This window comes from Mytilus californianus, unplaced genomic scaffold (assembly GCF_021869535.1).
Source record: "Mytilus californianus isolate M0D057914Y unplaced genomic scaffold, xbMytCali1.0.p SCAF_16, whole genome shotgun sequence".
Classification (NCBI taxonomy): Eukaryota; Metazoa; Mollusca; class Bivalvia; order Mytilida; family Mytilidae; genus Mytilus; species Mytilus californianus.
The window spans coordinates 3730064-3745947 of NW_026262648.1; the positions used below are offsets into that span (position 1 = coordinate 3730064).

Consider the following 15884-nt stretch of genomic DNA (forward strand, 5'->3'; position numbering starts at 1 on the left):
TTTGTTAAAACATATTCATAGGAAGATTAATTCTAAATTTTATTGGTACATAATATTATATAATCTATAGATCTAATTGCCTGCAGCATATTGAAATCATAAAAGTTAAAGCATAACATTTTGGAGGTGGATACTGCCATATAACAATTAACCATAACGATAATCTTCTCTGCCTCAAATTAACTAATCAAATTACCTTTACCATCCATTTCTAGGTGTAAGTCAAGACAAAAACAGACTATCCTTTATTTTAACTTAAAAATGATGGATGGGATTATCATAGTAAACAAACTTTGCGAAAGGTCCCGGGTACTGTTAGATAGTTGTCTCATTGCCAATCATACCACATCTCCTTATTGTTATATATAAGTTATTTAGTGAAAGATAAAAGAAAAATACTAGATACTTTTCCTTATTTTTTACATGCCCTTGAAGTCTACCTTATGCAAATAAAGGCATTACTATTTTGGACAGTGTAATTATTTTCAACTTTTCAAGATTGTTTATGCAAGAAACATTTTGTCTTATGTGGAAAGCTCAATTGTTAATTTTCTCTTTACTTCAATCTACTGTATTTTTTTTATTTTGTTTTGATTTGTTTTGTTTTGTTTTTTTTAACGTTAAACATTGTTAATAATAGCCAATGACAATCACAACAATACTAAGCTGTCAGGTAAAATCAGATTATATCAGTAGAGGTTTTATTTTAAACTTTACATCTCTTACTTTCTATCTTTGTAATTGGTAATGAATATGAATACTTTACATAGAACATCCATGTAGCGATTCTATCTCCAGATCCTTTGACGAAGTTAGCATCAGACTGTACTGGCTGCCGCCATATAGGATTATGCTGAAATAAATATTGATGTAAATGACAATTTCTTATTATGATACATCAAATAATTAACCTTTGCGTCAATTTAGCTGAAAATAACTATGTTCCAAAGTCCGGAAAATGTGATTCTTTTTAAAACAATTCCATAATAGCAAGTGCATAACTTCAACATGTGAAAAATCTTTCTGTGAACTCTTAGGGATCTTGGCTGAAAACTGTATAGAAAAAGTTGAAAACTTGTAACCTCTTTCAAATATTTTGCTGACAAATTAATAAAATCCCAAGTTGGCAAAATTAGAAAAAAATCCTCAAACAATTTTATAATAACAGGTGCACAGCTTCAACATATGTGCAGTCTCTCTGTGGCGTTTCTCTTGAATCTGAGATGAAAACTGTAGGAGTTGATAACACTGAAAAGTTAGATATCAACTATTTCCCGCCTGCCTTCCCATCCGCCATTCTACCCGAAATCACCATACTATACGCTTGGTTTTGGACTTCATCTAACCCGGACAAAAATGGTCAGAGACAGTACATTAAGATACGATCTTGTGCAATGCCCAAAAGAAACTTGTTCAGAATATTTCAGGCTTGCTTCATGCTATAAATAAGCAAATTGATGTTTATCTTAAATAATCAGAGTAACAACAAGAGTATAACAATACCCTTTATCAAAAAATATAAAAATAAGAAGATGTGGTATGATTGCCAATGAGATATAAGTCTATTAAACTAAACAGACAGATTTAAAGGACAATTTCTTCAATTGTTACCCTTAAACAAAGAATTGCATTTTATTATCAACAGAAATTATCTTGCTCAGAATTATGAACAAAGTGATACTACACATACAACGCCTTCGGCAGCTGCGAAAATGACCTTACAAACGCCAATAATGGTGATGATAACAATATATTATAACATAATATATTAACCAATTCCAAATTTAAGACTAAACTTTCTCAGTCAGGATGTTATTTCCCCATTAAAATTGAGAGTGGAAACGGGGAATGCGTCGAAGAGACAACAAACCGACCAAAGAGCAAGAAACAGCCCAAGGTCACCAATGGGTCTTCAACAAGAAAATCCCACACCCGGAGTCGGGCTTCAGCTGGCCCCTAAACAATAATGTATACAAATCACAATGCATACATTTGATGAGAGTGATAGTGAAGATGAAATAATTCCGATGAAATTAGTAGCACTTCGCCGAAGGACTATAAATCAAAAAGCAAAGAAAACTAGCAATAAGACCAGCTCGCCATCATTTGGTGTAATTTCAGCACTAAGAAGAATTGAAGGTTTACTACTATCTACTGCTGAAGATGTCTCAAATTTAAATGACACTGTTAACTGTCACATTGATTCTACAAACAAACAATTTCAAGAGATAAATGATAAATTTGTTTCCTTGGCAAATACAGTAAAAGTGCAAACTAGTTCAGCATCAGCCTCTGTTGAAGAAGTGATAGCACAAACTCAGGTCATTAAAGCGACATTAACTCTAATAACAAGGCTTTCGTTGATAAATCTAAGAGTCTATGGGATAAAGTTAATGCAGTATTCCAAGAAGTAAAATAGATAAAGACATCTAACGAAAATATTCATATGCAAGATAAAGTTGCCCAAATAAATAACAGTACTCAAAATAGCAAAAGAGAAGAAAAGAATTTAACCACAACAAAAATGACACCTGGGACATAACATACAGTAAGTGAAAAGTAGATTACAATGTAGAACACGCCAATCATCTACACCAAACACACCAGGACCTTTTTTTGCGACAGAGGTGTGAACAATTACTAAACGTTGAGTATGATGAGAGGAAATTCGAACGTCCCAAATTTCCATTATTTTAGCCAAACAATGACAAGAAAAACTTACTTCTGATAGGAAGTTCAACGCTTAAAAGAACGTCGGCCAGGAAAATGACAACTGATAACATCACAACAAACGTAAAAATCATCCGTGGAGGAAGAGTAAGAGATATTGAGGATTGACTTATTGAATATATACCAGAAGGCAAACTCAATTACGTTGATGTTATAGTTGTGCATGTTGGAACCAACACTGTGTCTGATAGAGATTCGGTTCACACCATTATAAATGATTATAGAAATCTTATTTACACCGTGAAACAGAGCTTACCGGAAAACACAACTGACTATTTCATCCATACTACATAGACCTACAGATTACAAATCAAACCAAATTATTTCTGAGGTCAACCAGCAATTACTGAGAGTTGAAGATAATCAAATAAAAATACTGAATAACACGTTAGACTTTTTGTGCGGCAATCGACCTAATCAATCGCTATTTAAGGACCATGTACATACCAATGTAGACGGTGCTAAAGTACTAAGCCATAACATACTTTCTTGTGTTCACATGATACTAAGAATGTATTATTTTTATTCGGAGAGGATAACAGGGAGGAGATATGTGCCATATAAGACAACCAATCAACATCAACATTCAATTCGTCCAAACGCCTGGAAACTTTTGAATACTGCTCAAGTCAAACACACGATTGTATTTTATTTCATTCTATGGTAATTCTCATATTATATGTGTGTATTGCTATTTTTCTTCTTGAGCACAGATCAGAATGCTCCAAGTATACCCATATAAATCCTTTTATATTCCCACATAAATCCCTTAACATTTGTCACTTGAATATAAACCTTATTTTACCAAAATTTGCTGAAATACAATACTTAATTTCGGAATCCAAATCAAACACGCATATTTTATGTTTGGGTGAAACATTTTTGTCGAATAGTGTCAAGAATAAAGAAATTATTATTCTAGGGTACAATTTGCACAGAAAGGAAAACATTGGTAAATCTGGGGATGGGCTTTTAATTCATACTTCAAAACAAATAAATACGCTTAGACGGGATGATTTGGAAATTCAAGAAATTGAGTCAATGTGGATAAAATTTATTAATGTTCATCAAAAGCCTATTTTACTAGGTTATATATATAAACCGCCTAACAGTCATGCTGAATGGTTTACTAAGTTTGAAACCATGTTGTTAAAAGTTGACACTGAAGATAAGGAAACTATTATTTTGGAAGATTTTAATATTGATTTAATGTCAAGTAAAAACATCCTAAGTGGTAACACCTCATAGATATTTTCAACATGCGTCAGGTGGTTTCAAAACATGAAAGAGTTACAAAAACTTCATCCACCTTAATTGACCATGTTTATTGTAATGTGCCAGAAAATATTGATTATATTTCAGTTTCATAATATTCATTCAGTGATCACTATCCAGTTTGTATTTCTCATAAAAGAGGGTTAAGAAAGAAAAAAGCAAATTCATGATTAATAACTTATAGATCTACAAAATATTTCAACGAGACTGATTTTATTCACCATTTATCTCGGTGTCCCCTTATTATTGATGATCCTGATGAAGCGCTACTAAGTTTTATAAATATTTTTACTGAAGTGCTGAATCATCATGCTCCACTTATTAAAAAGCGAGTTAAACATGTTTATCAAAATGAGTGGATAAATGATGAAATTAAGGAGGGCATGAAACAACGTGATTATTATCACAAGAAAAAAGATACGTCTAATTATAAATTCTGGAGAAACAAGGTTTAATACCTTATAGAAAATTCAAAGCAAAAATTCTATACTTGATGTAATAGAACATGAAAAAGGAAACAGTAGTAAATTATGAAAACACTTGCATAATGTCAATGGTAGTGAAAAATCAGAAAATCAGTATACCCATCGTTATTCAAACTGGCTAAAGTTATACGAGTTTTTAAGAATAAAGATTCGAAAAATGATGTATTTAACTACGGACCTACTGCAATTTTACCATTACTATCTAAAATCCTTGAGCGACACGTAAAAACTCATTTGATGAATTTTCTACACAAATATAATCTGTTGTATGTCAAGCAATCAGGCCTTCGTATAAAACCATTCCTGTCGAACTGCTATGACGTCTTTGTTAGATAAATGGTTAAAAGCCATTGATGAAGGAAATTTAGTAGGGACAGTATTTTTGGATCTGTGTAAAGCTTTTGATCTTCTAAATCATTAACTGCTCCTTCAAAAATTAAAGTAGACATCAGGTCGTATCCATTTCAAATCCTTTTTCAAATGTATCTACATTAAAAGCAAGTGTACCTCAAGGGTCAGTTTTAGGTCCTATACTATTCCTAATATTTATTAATGATTTGCCTTTGTTTAATTCTTATCATAACACTGATCAATTTGCTGATGATAGCACTATTTCTGTGATGGGAAAAGTCAAAAAGTATATAAGTCAGGGACTCAATGTTTTATTAGAAAATATTTGTCATTGGTGTGATGAAAACAAAATGTTAGTAAATGTGTCAAAAACAAAGACAATGTGTATAGGTTTAAAACAAAAACTGTCTGTCATTTGCAATGACACATTAAATATATCCGTTAATGGCCAACATTTTAATGAAAGTCACTGTGAAAAAGTCCTTGATATTTTTGTTGACGCAACTCTGTCTTGGTATGATCAAATTAATCATATTATCAAAAAATTAATTCTTCGTAAGCGTTATTAACAAGAATCAAGAAATACTTGTTCAGTATGGGGAAACTGTAACAAGTTTTTAATTGACAGTTTACTAAAATTGCAAAAAAGGGCAGCTAGGATTATTTTAAACGAACACGATATTCATAAACCATCTATTGAACTATTTAGGGATTCTGGAATTATTCCCGTTACTAAGAGAATACTTAACCACAAGTCATTATTAATTTATAAATCAAAACATTGTGCCTACAAATAGTAGACAATGGTACAATACTCGACTTTCATCATCAGCCAATTTTATTGTCCCTAAATCAAACACAGAATTATACAAATCAAGTTTTTTTAGTGGTCCAAAAGTGTGGAATTCACTATCCAGTGAAATTAAAACATCAAAAACTGTATCTGCATTCAAATACTCTTACAAGTCATTATATTTTTAACAGTGTGAAATTTATAAGTTAAACCACAATGTATACTATAGGTGTATTACTTTTGTTATATTTTTGTATATATACATCTATTGTTTACATGTGTGAAATTAAAAAATCAAAAACTGTATCTGCATTCAAATACTCTTACAAGTCATTAAATTTTTAACAGTGTGAAATTTATAAGTTAAACCACAATGTATACAATAGGTGTATTACTTTTGTTATATTTTTGTATATATACATCTATTGTTTACATGTGTGTAATAGTAGATTAATTGTTTTATTCATGTAGTTGATATTGTATGTAGAGAGCCTTATTGAAAATTGGTTTAATTCAAATGAGTTACCCTCTTTAAATAAAGATATTATTATCATTATTATTATTATTATTATACTAGTTCAGCGAAAATGGACGTCACACTAAACTCCGAAATATATAAATAAATCAAAATTAAATAAAACATACAAGAATAACAAAGGCCAGAGGTTCCTGACATGGGACACGCGCAAAAAAAGCGGCGGGGTTATTCATGTTTTGTGAGATCTCATCCCTTCCCCTATACCTCTAGCCAATGTGGAATAAAAAAAAAACCACACACCAACACGCACAGTAAAATTCTGTTTTCATGTCCGAGTCCGATGTTAGAATTGGTAACAGAAGAAACTAAGCAAAATGACAATGATCAACATAAATCAACAAAGGACTACTAGCAGTTACTGACCTGCAAGCTCCAGGCCTCAATTTAGCTGATTGAAAGATTATGTCTTCATCATATGAAAATTAAGCACAACCCCTTCCGTTAGTGGTTTAGTATCAAACCATCATAAAATATACGAGAAGAACATAACCCGTATCATGCCAACAACTGGTTTTAGAATAAATGTGTTTATTTCCGATGCAAAGACCCTATAAGTGAATCAATATTAATTCCAAAAAATGCCATCTTTAATTACCTGACAACAGTATCGTAACTATAACCCTTCTGAATAAGTCCGTTTAAAGGTTTGGTTAGCTTTTGAGGTGAATGACGACATTTTTGTGCTTTGTATAGAATATTACCATAAAAGATGGGATGTGAAATACCTGAATGTATAAGATGTCTGCACGTTGATTTATATTTACGAATGATAAATGTTATGACAAGTTTGTGATATCGAAAACCCTTATGTAATTATTTTTCAGTAATACAGAGGTGTCTTTCGTTAAAATCAAATACGCTGTTATATACACGAGCGAATCGAACACGTTGAGATATATAAACACCATAGGATGGTGCCAAGGGACGTCACCATCTAAAAATTGATAATAAACAATAGGAAATGAAAATCATTTCTTCTATCGTAAATTTTAGTATAATCCTTTCCGTTAAAAATATAGATATCAACATCCAGGAAAGGGCAGTCTTCATTGTTAGTATTAGCTTTATTTAAAGTCAGTTCAGCAGGATTAATCTCTTTAGTGAACATAGTGAAGGCGTCAATATTGAGAGCCAATATATCATCCAAATATCTAAAAGTATTATTAAATTTTTGTATCAGAATCGTGACAATGGAAGCTATTATAGAGATAACCAGCTATCAATGTAGCTCTTGACAACCGAAAAATGTATCCACATAGCATCATTACGATCCTAACATGACAGTTGTATTTTTAAAAACAAAAGTATCTAGAAGCTATTAAGCACCATTTAATGTACTTTTAGGCCTATGTCAACTTATAACTATTGTCTGATCGGTTATCAGGAGGAATTTTCGAAAGTTTAAAAAACACTTAAAATTCTAATTAATATATTTCTTGAAAGGGAAGAATAAAAATGAGGTTGAAGACTAATTACCCTAGATACACACATTTTTAAGTTATGCATAAAAAAAGATCCATAAGAATGTCTGTCGTCAAGGGCTTTCAGTAAATATTTAAGGGTATGTCCACCTTTCCTTTTTAGTACATTTCATGAATAAAAATGATTAATATGCCATAATTGAAAAATGAGTGAACGAAAATAAATAGAATACAAATTAGAAATACACTTCAAATTTTAACAGTTGTAGTAGCACGAAGCTTATTACTAGTATACCTACTCTGCTCTAATGACTCATTCGAAAGGTATTTACCTTGACCCATATACTTCATTTCTTGGTACTTTAAATTTTTAATGTTATAAAATCAACATGTAGCCTAAAAATATAAAATAAATTTGGATCTGGAGCGAGATGATGATGGTTTTGCTATATACGTTTTCAAGACAAAACAGTCAACTCAAACACATAAAAAGGTGTACCCGACATTCTCTTTTCGATGAAATTGCTGTCAATTTTTAAGATTTTCGCAAAAATAACTGTAGCCGGGGGTAGAGATGCATATTAAATTTTTTAAAAAGATCAATCTGTTATCTTTAAGTGGATTTTTTTCGGCGACATTTACACTTATGCATAATAAAAAATCCACACGTGTTTGCACTTACCATAATCGACTGTTTCGTGAAAATTTGTCTTTAATTTTAAAGTTTACAAATATCTCGCAGCTCCATACTATAATTTAAGTATTTATAAACATGTATATAAAATGAAGAAAATCCTAAATTATACGCCTACATTAAACTTCTAAAGCCCATAGAAACAGATGTTAACAATTTAAATATACCAACTTGGCCATTTTTACCTTCTCAAATACATGGTTCCCTTTCTTTTGTTTTATCTTAACTGGATATAAGCCTGTTTCTATAAAGTTGAATGTCCGTACCCATTTCATGTGCAAACCTCATTGTCATTTTTAGTCGGATTACCAATATGTCGTTTGAGTGTTAATGCCAAAGCGACAAATATGTCGTTAGGGGGTAGTATGCCATAGCGACATATATATCGTTTCATCAATTGCATTTACGTATACATTATCAATCAAAACATTTCAACCTATAACACACTAAATAATTTATGCTTTATAACCATTATCTTTACCATCGGTCATCTAAGATTATTTTGAAGCAATGGCGTGATACCCGTGATCTCATTGTGACGTTATAATTATGGCAAATGTAAATTGAACTTTTTATCTCTGAAAAAGTCGTCTACCAGTGCGGCAAACAACAACATTGGTTTTTTGTATGTGCATGCAAGCACATGACACTGGTGCTGAAGATTAAAAAAACACTGGTATTTAAACAGCTGGTAACAAGACGACTGGGTCGCCACTTTTTTGCATCGTATCTTACTTCATATAAAGCACTTTATTGACTGCATTTCCGACATATTCGTCCGACTATGTGTTGACAAATGCTTTAGAAATTTTTGCACATTTCTTATGTCCGAATTTTGAATGTGTTAACCCACTTAACGTCACAGTACCCAAGTTGCACCCGAGTACCCAAATTGCACCTATTCAACAAAAATAGCTACGAAAATCTTACAAGTTTTCTTTGAGACTAAATAATTTGTATTTTTATGATTTGATATTATAGACGTCTTTTAACATAGGTAAGTTGTTCAAATATACAAAAACGTTCACAGTATATATATATTTTAACAGATGAAGCACACTCGAAAAAGTAAAATCTACTGAACGTCGCCATGCGACCTTCTACAAAAAGTCATCTTTTAAAAATGAGCAAATAGAATATGTTACAAGCATCTATTTCATAAAAAAATGAATACTAAGCATGGACTAATGTCAAATTGTTCTAAATATTTGAAGAAATAAAACAAAACAACTGTTATTCATTTTTGAAGGATGTGAATTAAATCATGGTTGCAATCTGGATACTCTTCATTACAGAATCATGGATCGTTTAGAGGTCGGTTCAAACCCATTTTTCTATGATTCACTATGGATTCAAAATTAAATTGGTGTAACTATACAGTAAAACAGGATACATCTACAAAATAAACACAGAATGGTAACTTTTGTCTGGATCGTTAATAAACGTAGGTGAAAAAACTGTCAAAATAGGTGCAATTTGGGTACTCTCACGTTAGTCCAAATCGGACATTTCGTTCCACTCACGTAAGGCAGAATCAAAAGAGAACACAAATGTCCATATGTTTAATTATGCAAGCTTCTTGTCATTGCTGTATCTCTTTCAAATGTGACGTCACAAACGTACAGTTGTCGAATTTTCAGGCAAACGAAATGTAACCATTTAAAATTAACGACAGCAAGAGGGTTAACAAAGTAAGAACTCGGTAAATATCAAAAAGAGGTATAAAATAAAGACTCATTTTAAACATATTTCTCAACAGAAATTTCCCATATAACGGCAGTTCCGGGATACGGTTTTTAGACGAATCTGTCATGTGACTTCCATCACCACGTGACAAAAATGTATGCATCGTCACTTCCAACACATGTTGAGCAAATGGGTGAAAAAGTTTGATTTTATACTGTACAAAATATTTGGGAAATTGAAATCTAATCAGATGGTCATCCTCCCTCAGTCGTATCGTCGATGATTGCAAGTTCGTTATGCGTGCAAGTTCGTGATATTTGGGGGTTTCCACTTTATTCGTGACGTCATGCATAATTATTTATCATCGGCAACGTGCTACTTCAAATACACTTAACCGGACATTTTTCATTGCATTTTCACTAATATCGGCTTGAAAAAGAGAAGTTGTGTATGTTCTTGCATATTATTTGTTTAAACATCTATTTCCACTATTACTGTTTATTCCTCTCCTAGAATTTCGTTGAATTCTTGGGAAAATCCTGTCAGCAATGTTATTGACATCTTAACAATTAGTCATCATCTATTTTTAGGTTATGTGGCGCTCTTTTCCCTTTTTAAGGCCAAGAGTATTATTTTTAAAGTCTGTATGTGAGATGAGTTTTTAAGATCAGAAAAGGATTTGATATATTTTGATAAAACCAAACCTGATGAATATTGGCACGTAAAAGTTATTTAATCCTATGCCATTTAATGCAAATTGAGTGAAAAAATACTTTGATGCATTAATGACATTGTGACATCGTTATAGTTATCTTAAACATGTTTAAAGTGTTTAATTCTGGACTTTCTAATTGACCATTGAAAGTCACGTGTAAATATTAGAATAATTGTTGTAAGGAGAATAAAAAAGTTAGTATATCCCAATTTCTCTTTTTTTTCGAGATATTCATTTGTTATTTGATCTCAAATTTATTCTGAAATGTTCAAATACATAATACAATAGGCCTGAACTATATATTGTTGCACATGCGCAAAAGCTACCGTCCAAGACAAAGGTCACGAACTTACAAACATGTCTACTTATTTTACGGAATCGGGTCACAATACGAAACATAGACAGATTGACCATGTTTCTGAAGCAATTTATCAATTAAGTGTTTCAGACTGTTTGCAATAAGTAAAGAATATTTACATTCACAGTGGATATTATTTGCTCCATGGTTGTGAATTTTTTCTTCCGTTTAGAGTTAGGGTAACGAAGTTCCAATCATCGAGGATACGGGAATCAAGATTACTACCCTACAGAATGACGATTATGAAAGTGCTGGAAACTTTTAATAGAGCAGGGCTACAGGCACGCCTTCTATCTGGTAAATGACGTCATAAAGGCGTGCGAAATTAACGATCTTCTCCGGTGAAAGACACAATTCCAGAAATGACGTTTTGGATCCTGTTTTATACTACTTTTTTATGTTTTGGAGTCTTCTTTTGTATTGCAAGCCGAAGTCCTGCCATGAAGGAAGGAAGGTATAATTGCATATTTTACATACATATTTCTTGTAAACCATGATTGTTTGATTTGTGTAATAAAACCTTGTAGGAAAATATTTTATACATAAATTTTAGCGAGCATTTTAGGATGAATCACGTTCCTGTCATTAAACATTTATGGTCCATTGTTGAAGGGCACTCATCGTCGTCTTCACATAGTCGATGGACGAGATATATTTATTGCATTAACTAAAGTTATCAATAATTGTACCCCGAGGTCTTAAATTAATTTACGATTAATTACTTGAATGGCAATATAGTTCAGTGGCAAATTTTAATACGTCGGACGCATATTCACACTCGTCTACGAGTATGACAATAAACTTCCAGTTATCTAATGAAAAATGGGAAATGACTTAATTAATAAATAAATGATAACAGCCGTAGATTTGTTTTCATTTAACCGAGGGTTGGACATTTGTATTCGATTGTTTTATCCCGAGCAATAGCAAGGGATAACATACAAGAACAAGAACAAGAAAATATCTAAGAGGAGACACTCTACTGGCACGGATCTATTTACAAAATTTCAACAGGAATTATTTCGGCCCCTAAAATCTGGAACTGTTTTAACTTTTTGCTTCGGTTGATGATGTAATATATTAAATAATAATGTACGGTTTGTGTTAGGGAAAGAATACGAGGGGTAGTGATACTAAAATTATCATATAAATAATCATAACTATGGACATTACTTTGTTTTAGACTGTTAAGCATTTGTTATGTTTTTGAATTTGATTTTCTATATAAGGAAACTCTTGACTTTCAATACCCTATCTCCAAGTTGAAAAAAAAGAAGTGCCGATCGCGAGTTAAGGCCTACATATATGAGACAGCAATGAAAAGACACAATAAAATAAAATAAAATACATTACATAGAGCGGCCATAAAACAATAGGCAAGCATCTTCACAAAATTTCATATAGTATACCTAGTCAAGACGAGTAAAAATAAATTTAAGCAAGACTACTGAAATCATCCATTAACGCTGTTATGCAAGAACAGAAAAAAATCACTTACATGACTATAAAAAAAGACTACTGCTCACCTGATTGATGTCTTAAGACAGCAAAGTAAAATGCAGCGGGGATAAAATATTCCTTACAATACTCGCCCCCCTTTTCCCATCACTTTGCGTCCGTCGTCCGTTAACTTTTACAAAGATCATCTCCTCTGAAACTACTGAGCCAAATTTAACCAAACTTGGCCACACTCATCATTAGGGTATCTAGTTTTAAAATGTGTTCGATGACCCTGCCTGCCAACAAAGATGGCCGACATGGCTAAAAATAGAACATAGGGGTAAAATGTAAGTTTTGTCTATTATTTTGTAAACCGCTATAGATAGAGAAAATCTGACAGGGGCAGATATGTTCTGAATATTGAGCTCTACCTATTATCTATGTAAGCCAAATCTGTCAGAAGTGCCGATCGCGAGTAAAGGCCTACATATATGAGACAGCAATCAAAAGACACAATAAAATAAAATAAAATATATTAAATAGAGCGGTCATAAAACAATAGGCAAGCATCTACACAAAATTTCATATAGTATACCTAGTCAAGACGAGTAAAAATAAATTTAAACAAGACTACTGAAATCATCCATTAACGCTGTTATGCAAGAAAAGAAAAAAATCACTTACATGACTATAAAAAAAGACTACTGCTCACCTGATTGTTGTCTTAAGACAGCAAAGTAAAATGCAGCGGGGATAAAATATTCCTGACAATACTCGCCCCCCTTTTCCCATCACTTTGCGTCCGTCGTCCGTTAACTTTTACAAAGATCGTCTCCTCTGAAACTACTGAGCCAAATTTAACCAAACTTGGCCACACTCATCATTAGGGTATCTAGTTTTAAAATGTGTTCGATGACCCTGCCTGCCAACCAAGATGGCCGACATGGCTAAAAATAGAACATAGGGGTAAAATGTAAGTTTTGTCTATTATTATGTAAACCGCTATAGATAGAGAAAATCTGACAGGGGCAGATATGTTCTGAATATTGAGCTCTACCTATTATCTATGTAAGCCAAATCTGTCAGAAAATTTCTTTTGGTGTTATTGTCCTTTCTTTTTTCCATTTTGCCGTTTATCTTGAAAACTATAATAGATGGAGAGAAACTCAACAGCAAAACTGATCAGCTAGACAAGATTTTCGAGTCAATATAGCGGAAATTATGAATAGATTCCTTATCAGAAAAATAAAACGTACAATAGATATATAGAAACCTTAAACAGCATAAGTGATCAGCAAGACAAGATCTACAAATAAGTCATAATAGCCGAATTCTTCAGTCGACTGGTTATTGAAGTCGTTGTTCTTTATTGACATTTTTTACCAATTTTGGCGTTTTTGCCTATTAGCTTGAAAACTATAAAAGATAGATAAAAGCTTTAAATAACAAAAAAATGATCAGCAAGGCAAGATCTACAATCAGGTCAAATTCTGCCAAAAAAGTTAGTAGATAGAGGTGATTTCCCTTAAGTGACGGTTTTGTTTACCCTCTTTGTGTTTTGGGCAAAAACTAAATAACTAAGATAGAGAGAAACTGTAGCCTCTAGTTTTATCTAACATTGTTACATAACAATTTATTGAAAAGAACACACATTTTAGCACCTGGGACTAATAACCGATTATAGCTGACCCTTCAATACCAATTTAAAGAAATTAGGTTAAAAAAAACTTTCGTACAGTGTAAGAGGCAAATTTTTGTTATAGTATTTCATATAAAGCTATGTTTTTTCAATAAATTTTGTGAGGCCCATTTCTAGTTTTATTTCGAGTAAATTTTCACAAATTTATTTGTGTATTTGGTAATATGTTCTTAAGAGAAAAATACTGTTAAATGAAATATTTAGCCAAAAATTGAAGGTGGCAAGTACTGATTGCATAATACTTTACAATATATTCTTGCAATTTGTAAATGAACGTTTTGTGGTCTTGCCTTTTGGCTATGGTATAATAATAGAGGGAAGACTACCAGTCGAAAATATAAATGGGTGAATTTATTAGCAACAGTTATAAAGAGGTTAATTGCACAAATGCTAAAGTATTTTCAAAACATTATCAGTTAATTTTATATTCTTCTCCTTGGTCCAATAAGATGGAAATTTGTCAAGTAACAATTTTAAAAATTAGTCTTTCAGTATCTTTCGCCGCTTTTTCAATACTAGCATATCCTCTAGAATGTTTTTCTGGTCACTCCTTTTATAAATGAATGCCGTTCCCGTAGGAAAACAACTTGCTTAATCAATATATAAAAAAAATCGTCTGAAAAGAATGGCACTTGCGACGTCCGCATGAAATGACAATCTGGCAACGTTAAACTTTGTAAATCTGGCACGTTTATTTGTAAGCTATTGTTGTCTTGACCTATTTTATGCAAAATTGAATTATTCTAAAACTCTTTTTCTATATAATCAAACGATATTGTCGAAGGACATCAAATTGAGGCAATAAACAGGTTTTGGTGATACAAATATAAATTTTAGTTTGTAACCCGGATTTGTTTTTATCACTATCGAATTATGAGTTTCGAACAGCGGTATACTACTGTTGCCTTTATAAATACTTCTGTATTTTATAAATTCGTTATGAGATTTGTGATCACGATAAACAAAAAATGGTGAAAATACGCAAGCAGAAGAAATTCAAGTCAAATAAATCTTGTGCATGCTAGTTGATTGTTTTTCTAAGAGAGGCTGAATATACTAAAGGGATCTGTAAATTCATAAGTCGATGACATTAAACTGACAATGCCATGGCAAAAAACAAAAACGACAAAAAGGTGACAAAAAACAAACTAAAGATTGAACAACACAAACCCCACCAAAAACCAGGGATGATCTAAGGTATTTTGGAATGGAAGCAGATCCTTAACTCATCTTAGTGCATGTAAGTCTCATTTGGTGCTGTCATATTTAAAGAAAAGTGGACGGGTTTTCCTTTAATAACATCACTGAATGCATGCACCGAATCACCAGATTTCTATTTGATATACGCACTGTGACGAGTACATTTTATATAACCCGAAGAGATTACCCTTTGAGCTCATGAGTTAGTGGGATTTTAGATGCTCAAAATTTAGTTTTTTGTGAAGTGTTTTGTGGACTGTTATCCCTTTCGTCTTTTTCTTTTTACCATTACGTTGTTTGTCTGTCGTGGTATTAAAACATGTATTGCCTTCTTATATTGTTTTCCCTTTTTAATGAAAGAATAGCAGCAATGGTTTCAAAACTATAATGATACACAAGATTGACAATTTTTTGCTTTGGTGCTGATTTTCCCAAAGAATTTTGGTACCATGCTTTTTGAAATTAGTAGGAAAATTAATGAAAGATTATTTAAAAAAAC

The 15884-nt window shown here is 32.1% G+C and overlaps 1 protein-coding gene across 1 annotated transcript in view; it reads right to left on the minus strand.

Moving 5' to 3' along the window:
* Window positions 1-706: 706 nt before the first annotated feature.
* The window catches only part of LOC127726120 (prolyl 4-hydroxylase subunit alpha-2-like), a 130960-nt gene continuing 115782 nt past the window's right edge, over window positions 707-15884 (minus strand). The window contains exon 7 of the mRNA XM_052233440.1: window positions 707-853. Coding sequence (XP_052089400.1) covers window positions 707-853 — 147 coding nt within the window. The remainder of the gene's footprint in view (window positions 854-15884) is intronic.